The sequence below is a fragment of the Hylaeus volcanicus genome, chromosome 1, assembly GCF_026283585.1.
Source record: "Hylaeus volcanicus isolate JK05 chromosome 1, UHH_iyHylVolc1.0_haploid, whole genome shotgun sequence".
Classification (NCBI taxonomy): domain Eukaryota; kingdom Metazoa; phylum Arthropoda; class Insecta; order Hymenoptera; family Colletidae; genus Hylaeus; species Hylaeus volcanicus.
In genome coordinates, this window is record NC_071976.1 from 27,251,963 (window position 1) to 27,274,230 (window position 22,268).

Sequence of the window (22,268 nt, forward strand, 5' to 3'; positions counted from 1 at the left end):
AACAAGAGAATAAAATCCAACGAAACAGAGTTTCGGAAGGGGGGCCAGAGGTTGGAACGATTGCAGGGTGTATTGACCGTCAGAGTCCAGCAATTAACGGGTAAACGACAGGAAGGGGCCTGGACGTCCAGGCGAAAATTTACCCTTGCTCCCAGCGCGATCGCCCTCGCGGATCGCGGGAACTCGCGAGCGCGTAAGGACAAAAGCAGTCAGAATACCAAGATGGCGGTCCACGGATCGGTAGGCGCGTCCCGGCGATGCAGTTGGCTCTAACCTTCGACCAATCACATCAGGGTGTTAACCGTGTTCATACGGTTAGGGGGCCACGCCAGCTGCGAGTCGGCGCATCAGCAACCGCGACTCTCAGCGATTGAAATGCGGCTCGCTCGCGGCCGCCAGTTACCCGTCGACTCGTGCCCGATCCACTCGTCGCTACACGTGGTTTTTCTCTCCCTCCTTCGTGCTCACAGCCTGTCCGTCTTTCTCTATCTCGTTTCGATTACGTATGCGCTCGGTCGACATGGCAACGATCGCGGATCAGCGATTCGGTATGGAGATCGCAAGCCCCGCGTTTCGACACATTGCAGTTTGATCGGTCGCGACGAGGTTCGAGGTGCGTTCCGGGACTCGGATTCGAAGAATTTTTGTGCATTTGGTGGTTGTCGCATGTTTGTGGTGCTAGTGGGGGACGTACACGTGTCGACCCTTAGACGATACCATACGAATGCATTCGGAGCATATGCGACTGTGATACGTTCTTCGGTTGAGTCGCAATCTCAGCACTGTGAAAAATGAATTTCTTCGGTTGAAGAAATAGGGAGAAGTAGAAGATAGTTTCGGAAGATTTCGAAATCTGAAACGAAAGAGTGTATTATAGTTGAAGGCTTGTGAGGAAGACTGGGAACCTTTCACGGTATGAATAACAAAGTGCATATCGGTTGGGGACCTATGAGTTTTGAAGTAACCAAGCGACGCTGAGGATTGAGGTGCAGCTGGCATTTTGGCACCTGACAGATTGGAGTAATCTCGCCTACCAAGTATTGGAGCAACTCTATTTTGAGACTGAGAGCTGTGGAGTTCAGCATTAGTATTTGCGAACGAGCGAGTCTGCATTTACGAAGAAACTGTGATTTTTAATTGTTTGCCAGTCGGGACCTAGTCCGCGGACTGCAGGATCGGTTCTTAGAGACATGTGGCGTTCAAGAATGAGTGATACCCTAATGTGAAAGTTGACGGATCGGTTTTGTGTAGCTATTATGCGAGTTGTTGCCATTTTCTATTGGGAAGAGTCGTTCCATATCGGGCGAGCTAGCTTTCGAACTGAACATTGTAGAAGAGCGAACTTGTGATTACAGAAAGCAATACGTCTCTGCGATTTCTAACGTGATATATTTAAACGTGACGTTTGACTGAAAATGTTCTACAATTATACTAATGGTTGCTAAAGCAAGCACGTACTAACCGAGACTCTGTATAAATACTCGTAACCAGTAAGTTCAGCGAGCCAAACAATTTGCATTTCAATGGTTTCTAAGGATCTTGTAATAGAGCTGTCACATTTTACAGTGCAAGTGGAAGATGTAGATTAAGTATAACTAGCATTTGGGGTTATGTGCAATTGCCCGCGAATGATTTACCAATGCCCATGTATTTACAATACCAGATCTCGTAAGTATAAAAAATAAATTCCACGCAATCACTGGACGAAATAGTCTTGCCATTCGTCTTGCACTATTATCTGCTGCAAGAGTTCATATCATAAAGCCATCGAATTACAATTTACGATAAAATAGTGAATTCGATGTTTGCTACTGTTTACTAAAAATATATAAAGAATCGTAAGAAGACTGCCTTGCATTTGAGGAGCGAACTCTCAACACGGAGAAACGTGGAGCTATGGAACGATAGATTCGACCGGACAGTCAATCCTGGATTTCAATCGAGGAACAGAAATGGATTCCAACATAGAGGAAACGGAACTGGACGTAGGGTCCGCGAGCGACGAACTCGAATCCTCGATCGCGGAATCGAAGCTGACGCGTCGACCGACTCCGAAACCCTTCACGATCGAGAGCTTGATCGGTAACTGCGGACCACAGAAGGGAAACTGCGATCCAGGGACCCAGGAAGATCGCACGAACGAGAACGAAGAGGACTCCGATCGAGACAGAGAGTACCTTTATCAAAGACACTACCTGGCGACTGCGGCGGCGAGCGCACTACCTCCTGGTTGGTTTGTTTTTTGGGGATAATTTTACAAATGGTCTCTCTCATACGGTTATGTTTTGTGGACAAATTTTTATGCTAGAGATTCTAGAGTTATCATTACCGTGGCAATAGTTCGTGTTTATACCACAAAAGAATTACAATTAGGTTAACAATTCTCGTTCGTAGGAGGTCTAGTTTAATTATTGATCTTCATGTGGAAGTTTCAGACTTCAGTAGAAATAGAGGTGGATAGCTGTAATGGATGTAATACTATGTAATAAACTTAATTGTTTCCATTGAGTTGCAAGAGTTTATAGTTCTGGTAGTTCTAAAACATCTGACAACTTCAATGGTTCTGAATGTTATGAGAGCCTGTTTAAAAATTATTTAAAGATTATATTGTAAGAGATACTTTTAATTAATAACACTTTTGATGAGTTATTTGTCAGGATTTTTGATAAACTTAAACAATACAATCATAACACATAATGGGAGTTTGATGAGCCAAATTCAACAATATTTTAAACACTTTATTCTTAATACTCAATTCACATAAATCTCATGTAATCTAATTTTAAAAAAGAAATTTATGTTCTTTGTTTGCAACTTCAATTTAGAAAATAGAATACATATCAGAAATAATCTTAGTACCGAAAATAAGTAAATGTTAATAACTCTTATAAATAGAATTTTTGTAACAGTTATGCTAGCAATGAAAATTGATCTGGCAGATATGGGTTCATAAACCATATTATGGTAGCGTATGATTACCACGACCGGTGACAACTCATGATGTAGTATCTTAACGTGTGTGTATGCATCATAGTATACTACACGTTGATAGTCGTGTACAACTGATTAGGTACGCGTGGCGTATCACTTTTAAACGCCTCTCATTATTCTAATCTCTAGATATATTGTATTAAACTGCAATTAATTAGTCCACGTATAGGCACACTTTAGCAATTTTGTATTATTTAGATGAATACTCAATTTTCATTATGAATTATATATGTATTGACAACGTTGATATAATAGGGCACAGAAACAGGGTAATAATCGATGCATACATGTCAAACTGCAAGCCTATAAAACAGTATTTATGATAAAATTATTCTCAAGAGATCTGGTTTTAGTTACTGAATGTACTAATTTTCTCCAAACGTACTGAAGGAACTAAATGAAAATTCTGAATGTATAAAATTAATATATTCGTAAAATAGCAATTTTGGGAAATGATTGATTCCCACTTCCTCCGATATTACAGTTTAGATTTTATATCCAAATCTTTGCTATAGATATCGCCATCACCGGATGTTCTATGAATAATTTTATCCTCGAACGCCCTACTTTCGACGCGAAATGAATTTCGTTTCAATCAAACATCATTAAACGTCATCTTCCATGTTACGTCACCTTAAGATTGTGACAAGATCTAAACTCATATCGGACCACCTGGTGAGGTCATATATACTTCATTCAATGGATACATTGATCGTCTCGGATTTACGTAACGTGTATTTCACGCCTTCGGTTCGCTGAATCACCGTGCACGTATTACAACCAGAGTTCAATGATTCAATTAAAAGTTTGAAACTTGTCAAACGATTTTCTGTAAATAGTGTTTCCTTGACATATACATAGGGTATACATCATCGATGGTATGGTTAACTCGTGTTGCTCTTGGAGACTGGAATCTACATTACGTCTTAAATAATCATTCCATTTTAAACAAGTTTTAGTAGAATTAATGTTCGTTCGATTTTTGCAAGAATCTCTGGAGTCAAACTTCGTCGAAGTCATCCTACTTTTATTATAATTGTGACAGAATTGCAGAGGCCTTTCTAGTAAGTTCAGTTCCAACGAAATCTAGTTTAATTATTTATTAATTTTCTACCATCAAGTGTCTCTCCATCTAAAGCAGAGAATTGCTAAGTATTAATGAATCCACTGTGTATCCAATTCAGTACGAAGAGTTATTTCGTCGTCTTTCCTTCCTTTCCTCATTTCATCCTTCGAGTTCCATTTGACCTAAAAATAATATCAGTCTTCTGGAATATCAGAACTCACAAACATTTCTTCTCAAAAGACACTTTTATCTCCTCAGCTTGATTTAAAACTGCTCAGTTATTTATTAGCAGTAAATACCACGCTTTAAGGGAACCCAACCGAAATCCAAATAGGATGGAAACGAACTTGAAATGCATGTAAATGGAATTCCAACTAAACGTGACTGAATGGCAAAATGATATCGATGATGCTTCAATTTCATTTTATATACTATGTCCTAGTAGACAGTGATCCGTGATAACGTGAGACGATATATCTACTTCGATTGGTCACAGTATGTAACTCGTGCGGCGTGTTGAAACTTTTATTTTATCGAGTATTTTATAATCCGATAAGGTCATCTGAGTGAACGATCTATTGTAATAGTCGCTTTTACTCGGCCATTTTCACTTCTTGACATCAAACGCTAACGGTTGGTGTATCATTGGATTATTTTTAAATCGTTTAAATGCTGGATTAGAAATGTCAGAGTGACTTGTTGCGTTAAATTTAGCAGAGAATGGTAGGGTAACGTTAAAGAGAAGTTAACGTAGTTGAAATTATATAGAGATCTCAGCAAACTACTTCCATAATTAACTCAGTATATCACGAAAAATATAATTTTTAATATTACCATTCTTCGAACATCGAAATGCATACCGTGCAATTTGTTAGAAGCATTGAGCAGTGTGTTTACATTTTCAATTTGTGTGGTTTTACTATTCACTAAAGCTCTTAATTAATAAAATATTGATTAAGCGATTCGTTTCATTAATTAAATAGTTATAGGCGTAGAACCTCAATCATAGAACTTTAAACAGGGTAGTAAAAGACTACACGGTATTTGGCACAGAAAATTCGACTCTCTTTTGTATCGACTCAAATTTATATGAAATGTAGGAGAAACGAAGACAACAGAATTAGAATACCGAAGCATTTAATTAATCCTTGTCCCCTAGGTTTCGGCGTGCCGCTCAGCCTGTACGGAGCATGGCTACCAATGCGGATGTACGGCAGTGGCGGGACTTCCGGTGTCCCTATGTTGCCTGCGCACACTTCTGCCAACTATCCGTCTCACCAGGATCTCTATCAGAATCGATTGTCCCAGCACCTGGGCCCTGGACCGAATCATCTTCAAGGCGCAGCTTATCCGCACGGTTGCCAGCGAACCTCCAATCATCGTGGCTCGACGAGCTTCACGGACAGCGAGGACGATGGTAGCATCGACTCGCCAGCTTCGCCAGCTCACGATCTCTCTAAATCTCGGCACGGTAAGCCTTACGACCCAAATAGTAATTTAGGCGACACATCTTAATCTTCTACTTTGCATCTGGGACTTAAGACACGTGCTTGAGCATCGAACAATTAATGCTCGATAATTATCTGACATTGAGTAACTTTAATTTTGTCTTAACTTCGTAAAGATTTATGAAAACTTCGGAATCAAAAGATATTCAGCTTCGGAGACCTTCAATGTGTATCTTTGTGAAACTGTGATACAAATTTCATTATTTTGAGGATCATGCGATCACTCAGGTTTAAACGTCATTTTCGACTCGTACGGTTCATTAACGGGAATGCACTGTCGCGCGAACGGGATCGTGATATACTAATTTATTTATATTCTGCTATTAACTTACGGCCATCGGTAATTCTATATGCGACGCACGCGCGAGCTATGCGCTATAGCTTGACGTCTGACGGCTGTTAGCGTTAACAGGATGCGGGAGCGATCGTTTTAATTATTTCTAGCACTGACGAAACGCTACCGCGGTGGTAGACGGCAATTAAAATGAATGTCGATCGATAGGACACTTATTAGGCCAGTAGCAACAGATTCAAGACGTCGCTGTTTAAAGAGAGCTCCGAATTTAACAATTCATTATAGCTGACTGAAGTTTAGTATTCTTAAAAATAGAGCAATCTGTTAGGTGTGCTTTTCCGAAATAAGTTTGACATTCTCTGCTTTGGGCTCATAAAAAAATGCCAATTTTGTGTATTCTTGGCGAATCTAATGAAATGGTTTTTGAAACAGATCCATAAGTATTATATCGATTCGGAGCTAGAAGCAGTGACCCAGAAAGGTAAAAATAAGCGCTAAATCGATAACATTAGATTTTCCGATATCTGTTTGTCTATTGAATAAAAGTTTCTACTATCGACATCCCGTTTCCTCGTTCATATTATTTCTGAGCTTACTTCTCGTCTCGAGATCGGTTGTCATTATAAAATTATTAAAATGGAACTCATATTTTTAATATTCCTCCTCAGAGTTGCATGGAAATTTATCAAGTTGTCGAATACAATGAGATTACAACGCTGTTATTTCCTTATCGTCAGACGGACGTTCCAATGTGGATTCTTTTAGACAAAAATACTTGATTTAAAATAGTAACAGCACTCGGTACAAGTATTTCAGATCTCGCCACGATCGATGGAAAAAAGGAACGCTCGTATCATCCGTGAAACGGGGATCGAAAAATATCGCGATGCACGTTTATGGATTCCAGGAGCGTGTCCTCGGCTGCGATCGTAGTCGCCACGCTCGGAGCCGGCAAAGGGCCCGAGATACACGGTAGCTTGCATAAATTATGCCTGGCCCGAAAGTCGAATCTCGCACGCTTGCACACACGCACACATCTACGAAATTCCGTGCGCATACGCGCTCAAATACGTGATACGGTACTGGACAAATCCTGGCCGAATTTCAAACGCATCGACGACCCTTCGACGAAGGACCCTTGTTCCTCGAACATAAGGGCGACGTTCGATACTTTCCTTCGATCGTCGCGATAATTTCTCGAATACATTTTCTCCCGTGAGGCTCGACGTGATGGCCGAGGGAACTTTTCGAATGCGCATTCGTCAAATGATTCTGCCCATAACGAAATCGAGTGGCCCAGGAACGGATGGAGGCCTTTTATGGCCGATACATCGCCTGTTTGGACACGTAATTAAGACCTGTTTATATGCTGCTCGAAATAATTAGAGAATCCCCTGTATATAATCACTGTATATAACAATTATTCTCTAGTTGCTTCATATTTCTGAAAATATACATTGAATCGAAATTGGAGAACAAGCGCTAAAAGTGATTTTAGTTAATGTAGATTCGGCTAGATTAAGTTTCATAAAATATGTAAAGAGTTCCGAGGGTTATTACTCTATTGTCCATGGAATTTTCGAGTGATTAACGTATGCAATTGGAAGCATATTTCAGAAAGACAATTTTTTTCGATGACCGTAGCTTATATCTTGCACAAGTGGAGCCTGACTCGAGGAATCGATTTGTATAAAAAAATCAAACAGTTCTATTGGAAAGAAGTACGATTACACTTTGTAAGTGCATCAATGCACTTGAGGAAAAAGAGGTATCGTAGGATAACAGAGGTCATTAAACCACGCAAAATTTTCCTGCGCGGGTTTTCCCTGCCTTTACTGCGAACGAAGCTATAGCTTCTGTTACCAGTCATTATGTACGCGTTTATTTCAATATTAACTTACATATTTGTGTTTCAATTTTATGTACATACATGATTTACTTTTCCATTGTATCGTCTAACACGTACATTATGGTAATTAGTAAGTATATGCTTTCAATATTTTCGGTTAGGTTTATTGGAATTTTGCCGAAACATCAAAAGTGATCCAATTCAAGCAACTTTGCTGTTAACACATTCGCGACCGCTGACGCGAATTCACGTCACTTCAAATCGTATTCCTGGTTATGACAACATTGTGAAAATCTTTCTGTTTCATACACTACATATTTACAACATTGATATTTCAAAACATATTTTGTTATTTTTATCTTCGCCCTATGCAAAGTTGCGATGTCCAGCTTCAGAATTTTATTATTTTCGTCAGTACTCGGTATTAGAAACGTAAAATACCTGCCGATCGCGAATGTGTTAATTAGTATAAATGATACCTGTTTGATCGAAACAGAATAATCAGTCCTCGTAGAGGTTCAAGTAGCCTCAGCACTTTCGAGCGACGAACAGCTCGCAGTCGATCGTTGAGAGTTATCCACAGACCGATTGTTTCGTGTGAATAGAAATAGAATATAGGATGAAAGGTTGTACAGGTGAGGGTGGGGTGTAAATCGAATATGGAAAGTCGAAAACTCGCCGATCACGTATTTCCGAAGGCGGCGGGGCGAACGGACGGATCGACGAAGTCGCGCGCATTTATTCGTGGCCGATCACTTTTTATTGATGTACCGCCGACCGAGGCGATTTCGTATGCGCAACGAAATGGCTTCGAGGAATCTGTCATCGGTCATTTATGACGCACCGTGCCGAACCGGTGTGCCGATCGTTACGACGAACACGCCGATCGAGACGTCTGCCCTCTCTCTATTCTTGGCCCCCTCGACGATCGGAAACGTTCCACTGAATATCGCCGCTCGCTGGCGACCGATTTGCTCGTTCTACTCCACGTGCACCTTCTCTTACGATATTCAATCGTCTAAACGGGATCTTAAATCGAAAATGAACCCTTTATTTTTATTCGAGCCCAAATGGAACTTTAATCAGAGTTGTATGGCGTTGCACAAATTTGTATACGGATTGTTTTGAAATTATCCATATACATTTGTATATGGATAATTTCACTCCTGTTTCGTATTCAAATTGAAAACTTTAAATTTAGAGACCGTCCCCTGCAACCATTCACCTGCTATCAGTGGCTCAACTGAGAATAGTACCTAGAGCGTAATTAGCGCTCCCTTCGTTCGTTCCGTAATGCAACCAAATATTTGTCTGCCACTGAATTACTCGTAATTGTGGTCATCGTCCTTATATCATTTATGTTAGTTAGTTAGTTAGTTTGAATGGATTTCTATTAAACCTATCCACGGTATAGAGGAGTCTTCGAAATCGTTTCTTGCTGATTTCTTTATAATTGACAAATTTAGACGGTGTCTCAAGTAGTACTTAGACAAGTAGTAGTGATAGATGTCTCATACATCCAGTTGCAATATTCAACATGAACTCGTGAATAAATTAGTGCCAAACACGAAACATTACATAGAATGTCTTAAGCGTCATTTGCATTTTTCATGCAAAAAGTGGACGCATCTGTATGAAAATTCTACATAAACGATGACGATATAATAGGTTCATGCATTTCAAAATACATGGAATTAATTCAAACAGGAAAAGGTGAATAATGAAGTGACTTCAGTCGTCCTGATGAAATTCTTAATCGTATCACTTATCAAAAGTGGATATACAAGGAGCCAGGATATTAAGTTAATATCGAACTCTCAAATCCAGGTCGGTCGCAATAACAATCTCTATAATAGAAGCGCCCAGGAGTTTAATACTCTGGATCAAGAAGTGGAGGTTGAACTTTTAATATCTTATATTATACTATTCGCGAGAAATCGCGTTAGTTAACAAGAAATGTGACGCGAATGGAAATCGAGCGAGGTAATTGCACGAGACGTAATTGCCAGTTTTAATAATGGCTCAGCTGGTGCACGAGCTCCGGCCAACGAAGCGTTCTCGAAGACGAAAATGAACGATGGATCGATCGCGTACTAAGTGAAATTACTTAATGGAACATATTTCCTAATACTGTGAATGAAACTCAGAACTGTGCCATCGGCGACGTTCGAGTTCTCCAAGAAATTATAGCACCGCGAAGAGCTCATTAACCGGAGACGTGCGGGATGGAAACGACGTAATGGTTATCCTCTGTGGATTCATATAATGAATTAATTATTATCACACCGGATGGAGATAGACGATCGAATCAGAACTTGGTAGATATATGTAATTCAGAGCCTGCCTCGCGCTTTATTATTTCGATTCAACGGTCCTCAAAAAATTCAAGATTTTACTGAATTACAGTGTACGAATCTCTGCTTGAATGATCGTACCAACTATTTTTATTACACGAGTTATTTACTCATCATCCGATTTCTTCTGCTGCTTATCTGAAATCGAAATCAATCGCGTATTGCATTGGGAACATTTTAGTTTGCTTTTCTTCATTTTATCGATAATTTCTGATAAAATGTTAAGTTGGTCTTCTTGAATCGAATCTATAACGGGGGAAAAGTAAGTATAATTTAATAAGAAGTAAAGTAGCTTTCTTCAGTAGTTCATTTAACAAAAAAAAAAATTAAAATGTCATCCTTCTCCAGCGTTATCTTATTTTTACGAACTCCTGTCGTAATTTCATTAAATCCCAAACTGTTACTGTATAATTTTAGCTGTAATCCGATTCTTTCCATTAATTAACACCGCTCATTTCGCGCCAAAGTGGCTAAATAGCAGCTAGCCATATCGATTCAAGTTTTACGTGACGTCAGACTTGAGATCGACAAGAAGACAGTTAATAACAGTGATTGAACTTTTATATGACACGTCCAGAAATAGATAATACCCATCGACTCGTGACATCTACAGAATAAAAGTGGCGTCGTCTTAAATGATTTCTGTCGTTGCTCTCTTCAATTATGGCATATCCTCTGCAAAATACTGATAATGGATCATTGCGAGCTTTTAGAAGCCGGTGTTTACATATAATGCTTTGCACAAATAACAGGTGAACTATTTCATTTTCTAGAAATAATAAAATTTTTATTTGAGACATCTTTGAATGCCTTCTATCCAATCTAATATAACAGGGGCGACAATGTTTTCCACAAAAATTGGTACCAGTTCGAAGCAGTTCCGTTAAGTATATAATATTTAAAACATTGTATTCGACATGTGAAATAGTTTTAAGTACTCTTCAGGCTTTCAGGGATTCAATTATTCACCTTTTGTAGCAGATAGACGGCAATTTCAATAGTATCAACATTCAGAGAATAATTTACACAATAGCAGCGAATTAAATAAAATGATGTGAATTCGTGAGGCTCGCAGGTTGCAGTTTGTAAATATTTTAGTTCATTAATCTATCATTGTGATAGTTCGTTTCTTTACCTCTTGAAGCTTTACTTATGCAATAAATGTCATTAATATCTAAATCGATTAATGGAAAAAGGATCTCTTTTTCTTAATGCTTTTTTGTTCAACGAAAAGCATCGCGAGAAAAAGCAATTCGTCTTCATAGGATTTTCGCTTTTTCCGCAGATTCTCCGGATCTCGATTTTTTCTTATTCATTACCCATCGTGAACCCCATGGTGGCCGACACGACAAGGGAGGATCTCTTTGCGTTGCTCCTCGCATGGAAAACCTAACTTCTAGGGGAAAAAACGAGTGTCCCCTCGCAACGTTACGGTCAGAATTGGACCCTTCGATTAATCGATATGGTTAATAGACTGGCCAAGTCGGGAATTTGCTCCATCTAAGACAGCTTTCCCCAAACTGTGCTCCGTGAAACAGTACATAGACATTTACGAAAAAGATGTAATATATAAACAAATATTATCATAATATCTACGAAGAAATAGCAATGTACCCACTGTGTCTACAGCAGAGATTGGAAAAGTTTGATTTGAATAATAGATGAGAAGTACATATCTACACCGTTACTGAATTATAAAATAGTATATCATTCAGCAGATCGGAATTTCTATAAAAATTTTAATTTTATGACAGAATATTGACAACTTCTCCTCTTTTTATGTCGATTTTCAATTCATTACATTTTAGAATGGAATCCTTTACACGCTTCTAACCAGTGTTCCAGTTTCTTCATTAATTTATTTCAATAACGTCGACGTCAGTTTCTCAATTATTCAAGGAACGAATTTAGAGTCTCAGACGTTGCATTTATCGACAAAACATATTGATCTTCCTGTGTATGTAAAATTATTTCGACGGTGGTAGTCTGTTAAATAATTTGTATTAAATGAGACCGCGTCGATGTAACCTACATACGGGGTTGCGCATTAATTGCCATGGCATTTAGACGTCTGCAATATTGCCTGAAAATCGTGAAATCCAATATCTCGAATAAGGCAAATGAACTGTTTACATAAATATGAAGAGCTAATATAAGATGCATTCTTGTGTAGATGTAAGGATTTCAGACGGAGTTAACTTTCAAAAAAGCCTGGATTTGTTGGCAATCACTTGTGCAGTTTTGCAGATACAAAAGAAAGATACAACTATTGTTTAAGCTATTTGTTTTTATATCTGTCACTGTTGTGAAGATATTTCATGAGAAAGAAAAATTTGCGTTCTTTCGAAGGGGTGGGTTCCCACCAATGAAAAATAATTTTGTCCCTCAATGCTTAAAATGTTTCCAAATTTCCTCCTGTTTATAATCTTTATATTTTCATAGTAAGATTGATTAACCGTACCAATTCGTAGAATTTTTATTATATTTCTATTCACTAAGATAATTTTTTTTTTTTAATGAAACCATATTAATTTATTAATCATTGAAAATAACGGTAGATAAAATCGGGGTGTTACGCATATATTTGGCATATAAAATAAATAGCAATTGTACAATTTCTAAAATTGCATCATGTACTAACACGAATTCGTTGGTTCTTTGAGAAATAGGAACGTTGTCCATAAACCTGATACTAGAAAACCTAAGTGAACGCCGCTACAAGTTCATAAACTTCCAAGAAACATTAATATTGCAAGCACTCGATTCAGTATAGAACACGTAGTTCTTACGACAACCCTTTACACGTTTGCAGTTCAAAAGTGAAGTAAAGTAGTCTTCCCGCAACTTTGACAGTTACTGTTTAGCACGTTGCTGTTTTGTTGCCCCGAGCAGACTTCGGCAGATATGATTGCGTCAAGATCGGTTCGCCGAGGGAACACATCTGTTTCCATTTTTCCAGACGTCCGTTGGACAGGAATATATCACGAAGACATATCTGTCTGGATGCACAGCGCCATTCCGACGGTGCAGAAACCGGATCGAACTCCGATTTGGCGGATCGCCAATCTTTCACCTAACAGCGGCTTCGAAGGATCGCGGACGAAAGAGATTTTTCCAATAATCGCAAAGACGACGCGAGTCGTGTCAAACTGGGAAACCAAAAGAGGCTGCAATCGTGCGAAAACATCGGTTCGTCAACCTCTGATTCGTCGAGAATCCACGAGTATACCTGACCTTTCTTAACTCCGAGTGTCAAGAATTCATACCTGTCACCTGAGCTTCGAGATTAAAAACGCACGACTAGATCGAAACTACACCGTGGAAAATTATATAGCTGGTCGTAGTTCGTTGACGTTCTCGGTAAAAATCCCAGGCGACCTTTGCAGTTGTAGTCACTGGAGGGTCTCTTTCAAAGAGAATATTAGCTTTGCGGTATTATATCTGTTTACAGAAATTCCTAATGATATACGAGAAAATGCTGTCTCAGTGCTAAGGTAAAAGGGTGAATAGATAAAAGAAAGACTTTATTTATCATAGCACAATTATGCACTATATACACTCTGATTATATTCACTAATTTATGGGCTGCATCGTGAAATTTTGCATGTAACTCAGAAAACTGACTATCACTTAAGTTACAGCACTAAATCCATACATCGCAATACAATTATGTCTATTCTTGACATTACTTTGCCTCACATAACTCCTTAATTGACCCGTTCACTACACAAATCGATTAACTTCACTTTTTGAAAAATCTTAAATTTAAGTATCGATGCACTTGGTATAGTCAACTTTCTATATTTATAATAACTTTCCTGAATAAAGATTAACACCATTAAACAACAACATTTTTTTGTCCATTGAATAAGAAATAATTTATTTTAGAGGCCATTTTGATCGCATTTCTCAACTTTTTGTTTTATGGCGTTAAGGAAGGTCGCATTTACGTTAGTCTTACCTTGGTACACGTCTATTGGAGCCCACTGGTCCCCATCTAGCTAGGGTACCCCGAGGTCGCTAAACCCATACTGAAGTTACAGCTCCCTGAGGACGAGGGTATCCTCTTAATAAGATTTCGAACCTCACAGAAAACTAATATCACGTGGTTCCAATGAACATTAACGATTAGCAATAAACGGCCACGTAACTTATGGGTCGAAGTGGTCAATTTAAACAGCCTTATTTCAGACTTTGCATTCACAACTTAAAATGAGTCTTCCTTGATTGATAGATTAGTGGGCAAGAATATCTTTAATAACTCCTAGGCTCTGGACAGAATCGAAGCGATTGCTCTATTCGACCACGTTAATGGTGGGAAAGGGGCATGGAGATGTAATAATACTACTCGAGCGGATCGATCTGCTCGATTCCTACGGAAAGTGTAAAGACCATAAGGGGACAACGCCCGAACGTTTGTCCGTGGGACTCTCGAGAACGTCGTCGCGAGCTCGTCTCATTCGCGGAAGCGTATGGCCCATTCAATCGAAACTCTTTGAATTAATAATAAAGACACGGGTGCATCAAACTCCTACGTAGCTGGTTCACCGTAGAATACCACGTGCCGCTCAGTGGAAGACCAGGAAGAGCCGTAAACACGAAAATGAATAAAAGAGGGAAGCTATAAACTCGGGAAGTCACGGCTACCTGTCGGTGCGGTAACATTCGCGTGCTTTCAATTTACAGTTGCGATAACTGCGAATTAAACAAGTCGAACTTCCAGGCTACGCGAAGTCCACCTGCGACGACTGCAGACTCTACCGTTTAATTGCAATTACGAAACGGGAGTGGAGAACTTCGCTACACGGAAGTATTTGAAAAGTTGGTCCGAGTTTAAGCGGAAACCAAGAGCTCTTGTTCTGCTAGTTACGATACATAGTTGATATTACAATTTTTTTTCTTTGAAGGCGTTCATTTTTGTGTGGCACTTTCAAAGATAAAAATTTGCGGTTTAGGAACTGTTCGCGTTTGGTAAAGTATTTTAGGGCTCTTACGATCAAAATAAATTAGTTTATTTATTTAACATAGAAAATAGTACAATATAGAGTTTTATTTATTTTACGAAACTTCTACTATAATTGTAGACTAAACGGAATTTTCAGAAAATACGAAGTATCTGATTTCGAGACACGTGTCGACATGTTTGAAGATTATGGCTGGTTGTAGGTGTTAGTGCACAACAGTACACGTTTGATATTATTAGATTTGTTCGCGTCTGGTCTAATACTAATCGAATCATTCGGTTTACATTTGATATCATAACCACGTTATCATGTTATGTGAATGATTCTAGAATATAAGATTTGTAGAGTCCAGCTTATCGACTTGTCATCACCGCTACCGTGACATAACCGAGCAAGTCAATAGATTTTTTTATAAATAGGCTTGTCGATAGTATACACACCATCTTAAGTTCTGGTTCCATCTATATGAGCCGACGAATAGAAATTTTTCTTGCCATTATTCCTTATGCAAGCTATCCACCATAAGTGAACAACTTTTAATCCACATACACAATAAAAAAAAAAACTGTTTATTTATCATTAGTCAAATAAACATTAAAATTTAATTATAAAACTAAATTTTTCACAATGAGCAAATAAAAATTTCATTATTCAATCGATAAACGTTCCATATAAATTTCTATACATTGATTTCAACGATTTCAACGTTTTTTCTTTCATTAATGTTGCTTTTATTAGCCGCACAGATTTCATTTATCTATGCTTTCCACTTCGTTGTTGTTGTTTCGCGGTACGTTGCATACGCCGTTAATACTTTATTCGTCCAATGACTGTATCGAGCAGAAAGTGGTTGAAGTTGAAATATAATGTCACTTTATTCAGCATCGTCTAAGGCAAGTGCGCGACATGCACCTGGCCTGCAAGAAACGGAGGGAAAAGAACGGCGTACGTGGAAAATAATAGAGGAACAATGCGAAACTTCGATCCAGAAACATTACGCTCCAGGTCAAAACGACTCGTACGTTCCGCATATTAAATCTTTTCTGTTCTCTAACTATACCGATGTTAATCGGTGTCCATCGAGTCCGATGCAATCGTTCAATGACTTAATGACGCGACGGTTCACGTATTCATGAGCAACGGATGAGTCGAAAGTGTGCTTTATGGAAGACGAGGAGCTATGGACACTTTAAACGGAATAACTAAGCGGCGAGTGTTTCAGTACTATATATGTGAGATTAAAAGTTCCCAACGACTTGCAGAACACCGACTCCCATCATATAATATATATATCGATCGTAGGAAGTTCGCTGGTAGCTGCAACGTGCGTTTAGCAGTCCAAATAATTGTTAATAATTATCCAGTTACCCGCCATACTGGGATGATTACACTACCGTTTCATGGAGATTGTTGCTTTTGTATTTAATTTTCTCTAGGGTAGATCATTTTCGTAATATTTTCTTCACAGAATTAGTCGATCATATACTCGAAAAAAACATCACAGTGATAAATAAACTCACTGTCTTATTTTTCCAGGGTCTGAGAACGGCCGGGCGTCAGCGGAGAGCGAGGACGAGAGCGGTGGGCTGAGCGTCGCTGGTGATGGCCACGACGTGGCCGACGCGATGTCCAGTAACGCATCGAGCAACGTGAGCCCAGGAGGATCGTTGGAAAACGGGCAGAGCAGCTCAGCGACGGGGTCCAACAACAACAAAGCCAGACGCAGGCGGACAGCCTTCACGTCGGAGCAGCTATTGGAACTGGAACGGGAATTCCACGCGAAAAAGTACCTGAGTCTCACCGAGAGGTCTCACATCGCTCACGCCCTGAAGCTGTCGGAGGTTCAGGTGAAGATCTGGTTCCAGAACCGTCGAGCCAAGTGGAAAAGGGTGAAGGCTGGCTTGAGCGGTGGCGGAGTCGGATCTGGCGCGACCAGCATGGCAACTGCTGGAGTCTCCAACAGGCACAACGGATCCGCTGGTCCGCATTCTGGAAATGGAACAAGAATCGTAGTTCCCATTCCTGTGCACGTCAGTCGACTGGCGGTTAGATCTCATCATCATCACTTGGAGAAATGTGCCAGGCCGCCCAGAGTCAGGCCAGCTAATGACAGTCCAGCGTCTGGAACGTCGTCGTCCTCGGTCCTAGGCGATGCTCTCGGATTGGTCAACTCGTCTATTAACCTGAGCGGACAGGTGCAAGGACCACTGAGCAGCGGTGTGGGGATTGGTGTCGGAGTTGGCCTAAGAGCGTTCACTGTACCGTCTCATCGGGGTGGACTCAGCTCTTCTGGCAGGTAGTGAACGCTGCTGAGTGGACTGTGAAATCGATTGTTAATTGAACAGCGATTATACGATGACAAACACGAGGGAGGGTATGGCTTTGGAGCAGGGGTTGCGAGGTTTGCACAGGGTTGTCTGTGGATGGTTACTGTAATTTGCAGGAGCCATGGGTAACGTTCATGAATGGATTTGTCAATGTTATTTGCGTAACGTTCCAATCGTAGCTGCAATCCCTGCTCTGAAGCAACCAGTGATTGTTGTGGACTCTAAGACTAAGGGATGTGATAGAGTTTCTGTAGCACTCTGAAAATGGTATTACTGATCACGCCTGCCAGTTGAAGGTACGAAAAGGACGTTGAGTGTTCAGTTTGAGGAATTCGTATTAAAGACAAAAAGATATTACTGGGAGTAATGAAGAATTGATTAAATTGTGGTGTCGAATTGCGAGGATGGATTGAAGAGGACAACAGCTGCACTAAGGTGTGCTGTGAAGTTAGCCGTGACAGGTGTGACTGTCCAGTAGCTAGCTGTGGAAATATTGATTCCGGTTACTTTGTTGCTCGAGTAGTAAGTGCATTTGATTTATTCAGGAGCGTGTCAAACGATATGCGATTGTAACTTTCATCTTCTTGAAAGAAACTATTGAACAGCAGTATACGAACATTAGTTTAATAACTCAGATACGGTACAAATAATGCAATTTCTTTATACTACAGATTCTCCAAGTTTGAGGGATTTGAAACACGCAACTCGTAGACTATTCAAGTGTAACCGAAGTTTCTTCGGCAACACTCGAGCAACAAATATGTTACCGATCACGATTCCTCCCTTGCAATTCGCATCGAGTTGACCTCCAAACCGCCCGATTTTTTTATAGCACAAGGGTTGTAAATAATTGTATTCGTAGAGAACCTTGTAAATAGCGACGGCACAGCGTACTGCATAGACCAGGAGTTGGCAACCTCCTTCCTGACAGGGGCCATGACAGTGAGTTGTATAGATTATGATAGAAATTCATCTATAGTTAATAAATGTAGATAGCAATAATAATATTTAATGAATTATCGATGATGTTTAAGACAATGTGGTTACAAAAATTAACAACTCTTTGAGACTGTAAGAAAAATTCAGAAATGTAAATAATCTGTTACTTTTCCTTATCATTTTGGCTTAAATGCAATACTGTCGAAGATAATAATTATCATACATTAATTCGAATCAATTATGTTTATTTCATTTGGGTAGCATTTGTGTCATGAAGTAATTAATCACATCAATTAGTACAAAGCTGATGTTGATAGATTTCGTAAAAATTTTTCAATATCAAATACAGGCTGAAAGAATTATTTAAATGATCGTTAATCAGCTGGGTTTCTAAATTGTTCTTATATTTCATTTTTTAAAGAAGTTGCTCACACATATAACCACTGTCGGACACTAACGCAAAACGATCACTTATCAAATTCTATATAAATGGACGTGTGCACCTTGATCTCATATTTTCTCTTTATATTCAAATGCTCTGTGAAAAATCATGAAACTTGAGACTATAGAAGAATCTTATAAATCAATCGAAAAATATCAACACACATCTATATTAAATCCCGTGACGTAGAATCACATCAACAAAAGGAGTGGATTAAAATTCTGCAAAGAACCTTGTCATCTTTCTAGAAATATTAAATCATACCATTTTTAGAGACACACTCTACAATCACGACCTTCACCCATTCTTCTCTCTTCAAGCACTTCACTTCATGCCCGAGCCGTTTCCCATCACCGTTTGATCTTCAATTCCCCGTTTGTATCGCAGCATCGCATTCCCGTCAGATTTGGCATAACTTCGCGTCAATTTGGCGACTGTGGTACATAGGTTGCCGACCCCTGGCGTAGACTGTATTCGGCTTAGGCCGTACTTGTAGATAATTTACATTAACTCGAGGCTCCACCGAGGAACAGCAGCGTTACGACGACGTTCTATCGATCAGCCGTGCGATTATCGCAGCTGCATCGCGGCCGCGATACGTCGCGATGAAGCAGCAAGCGAGCAGAGTGTCTTGTGTATATCGAGATGGCAATAAAACGTGCGAATATCACATGGAACATCGTTCGTTTCTGAATGTACACCAGGCCACCGTTTCCCAGCTCTATTTCCCGCCGCTGAGACCATTATACGAGGGAACGGATCAAAATGTCGATAGTCCGTGTCCTCGACTTCATTATTTATCCGACGTTTATGGCGAATTAAACTCGCTAGCCGTACTAACGAGGAGTTTGGCCTGATTGCGAGGTGTGTTCGAATTCCCATCGTCTAAAAGGTAAGTGATACGTCTTCGGAACTGTACTTTCGTCGTTTGATTCCGTGACAGTTCGATGGGATATTATAAAGTGTCTGAAAGATGCCTATTACAAGTTAACCGTAAATTACATAGGGAGAGTACTGTGGGGGGGGGGGGGGGCGGCCTCAGCATGGAATTGATAAATGTCAAAGGAGTTACCAATTGACTTTACTGAAGTGTAACTTCTTATACGACGTCAAATCAATTTCGCAAGTCCCTTGAACTATTTTCCAAATATCTGGGTAGAATTAATAAAATTTCACTATTGCGTCACTCCTAACGAAATCTTTTCCACAAATTCTACCGTAAACTGCCTCGCGCGTCGCTTCGCGGCATTCAGTCGGCCAGGACCAGGAGCCCTCGGACAAATTAGCCGTACAATGCGTCAATGCATACCTACGAGCGGTTAGATCGCATGGCCGAAAGTGGCATATGGGGTCACGCCTACGAGGCGTTCACGCCAGCTTTTGGCATGGGACCCCCTTGAAAGACGGGCCAGCACGCGCCGCAGCCTGCGAAAATACGTGAGTAGCACAGGGTGCAATTTTCCACGTTGAGGTGATCCCATGGGAGACACTGATCTCGTTCAGGGGTCGAACACAACCAGCGAGAACGACGCTGCCACCCCTTCGTGGAACCAGGCTCGACGGAATTGTCAAAACAACTCGAGGATCGATTAGTGGAGCGATTGGAAAAAATGGTGACAGGCCAGACACCGATTCGCGCGAGTCGGGAACGAATATATCGGTACAAGACGTGATCGTCGAGACAGAAGACCCCTTCTGATTAAATTTGTCGGGGGCGTGACTCGTGTAATTGGGTTTCTACACCCTTGCGCGATTGCTCTCTTTGTCATGGGATAGTTTGATACGTTGTTGATCAGTTTTAGCAAGCTCCAGAGGGTGCTAAATCGTTTATCGATGTGGTTACTTGGGGATTTTTGAGTTTCGAATGCCTTAGAGGACTGTGTGAATTCTAGTTTCAGTTGTAATTAGTTAAACTCAAAATATATTGGCATTAGTAACTGAGTTAATAATTGAATCAACTGCTTAGGATTTTTCGGTAAAGTACTATACAATTGTATCGATATTTAAACAAGAAATAAGCAAACCATTCAGTAAGTTGCAGAAAGAATCCACGTTAATGATATTACTTTTTCTATAAATAAAATTTGAAACGTCCATAACCCGACTCGACGCTTTCGTCGTCCTTTTTGTAGGAAGCAAACGTACGGATGACGTGGCTCCTAATCGATCAAAATTTACGACTACGCGAATGTCAATAAGTTCATGCATCTCACGCGCATTAAAGAAGGAAGTGGATTGAACAGAATCGTGCAGTGACTTGAGGTTGGGATATCGCGCCAGGGGAAGGGAATTACGGGACACAATAGAGGTGGGGTTCACCGGGTTACAAAGTGCACGAAACATCGGCTCGGTGTATCAAGGGTGGAGTATCGTCGTTGTAATTTCGTCCTTGTACCCTAATATTTGCACGGTAACAATTTCAATTCAATAATTGGACGACAATGTTCTTCCATGAAACCTTGCAACCGGTGCGATGTTACATTATCGACTGCGTCGTAAATAAATTACGAGGCCAGACCTAGAGGCCCGATCCTACCGTTCACAATTATTTTTATTCGAGGACTTTTTTATTCCATATTGCACTTGTGCAACAAAAGGAAACCACAACTTGTGAATTTAAAAAAATTATCAATATCACGCGACTTTGAATAGCTCTAGTTACTTACAACAATTATATTGGCCATTGAAATATATCTAATTTGAAATATTATATCTAATAAATTATTAAGGACAATGAAATCCATGATTCCAATTTCTAATTGGGATATTTTTAATGCAATAGCAAAAGAAGTGACTATACTCTGTGCAAGACCAACAAACTTAATTTTGTCCTAGCAGTTCTTTTCATTTTCGTACTCCAGGTGCAAACTATGCCAAATCAGACAAGCATTTATCCTTATTACATAAAAATATGAATGGTTCTTCGAATCAAGACATGAACAGTTCGCGATTCGTCGTCTTGTGTAGAAGTTGCTTCAGATTAGAGCTCTCCGATTACCAGGGGAAGCTACCCTAAACGTCGAGAACAAGATCCTGAAAGTCGAAGTCGAAAAGTTAGGTCAACGCGACGAGGAGGAAGCTGGCCGGGCCAGACGTGCAGACAGAGATAAAGAAGGAGTAACAGATGAGGGGTTGCAAGCCCAGGGCAGGGTGGCTGGGTATAGTTATATACAGTGCGCACAATGGCAACGGCAGAGTGCATTACGGTTAATACACGAAGGACCGCGGTCGTTTAGCCGAGGATCTCGGCAGTTACCGCTTCGCAAAGGATAAATCATCTCCCGATTTCAACCACGCCTACAGGAGGACTGAGAAGCGGCTCCCCTAGAGCGTAACGTACGGCCTAGACGTACTGTTGCCGCTGTTATGCCGCTCGATGAAAACGCTGGAGCCGCACTGAAAGCGGAAAACTAATAATCCCTCGCCGCGGATATCCGTTCTGGAACGGTCAGTGGCATGGAACGGAATACATCGATAACTCGATTACGGCTGCGCCTCGATTCTCTGGAAGCTTGGCCTCGTGTCACCCTGAT

The 22,268-nt window shown here is 40.2% G+C and overlaps 1 protein-coding gene across 1 annotated transcript; it reads left to right on the forward strand.

Annotated features, from left to right (window-relative positions):
* The first annotated feature begins 431 nt into the window (after positions 1 to 431).
* Positions 432 to 19,390, forward strand: LOC128877954 (short stature homeobox protein 2-like). Its single transcript, XM_054125669.1, has 4 exons — positions 432 to 1,668; positions 1,864 to 2,229; positions 5,217 to 5,528; positions 16,564 to 19,390. Exons 1-4 carry the CDS (start codon positions 1,611 to 1,613, stop codon positions 17,325 to 17,327), a joined length of 1,500 nt encoding a protein of 499 aa, XP_053981644.1. The 5' UTR covers positions 432 to 1,610; the 3' UTR covers positions 17,328 to 19,390.
* Positions 19,391 to 22,268: the final 2,878 nt, after the last annotated feature.

Coding starts and splice junctions, on each gene's coding strand:
- LOC128877954 (XM_054125669.1), top strand. CDS start 1,611: ATGTGCAATTGCCCGCGAATGATTTACCAATGCCCATGTATTTACAAT. Junction 2,230..5,216: donor GGCGAGCGCACTACCTCCTG/GTTGGTTTGTTT, acceptor CTTGTCCCCTAG/GTTTCGGCGTGCCGCTCAGC. Junction 5,529..16,563: donor TCTCTCTAAATCTCGGCACG/GTAAGCCTTACG, acceptor TTATTTTTCCAG/GGTCTGAGAACGGCCGGGCG.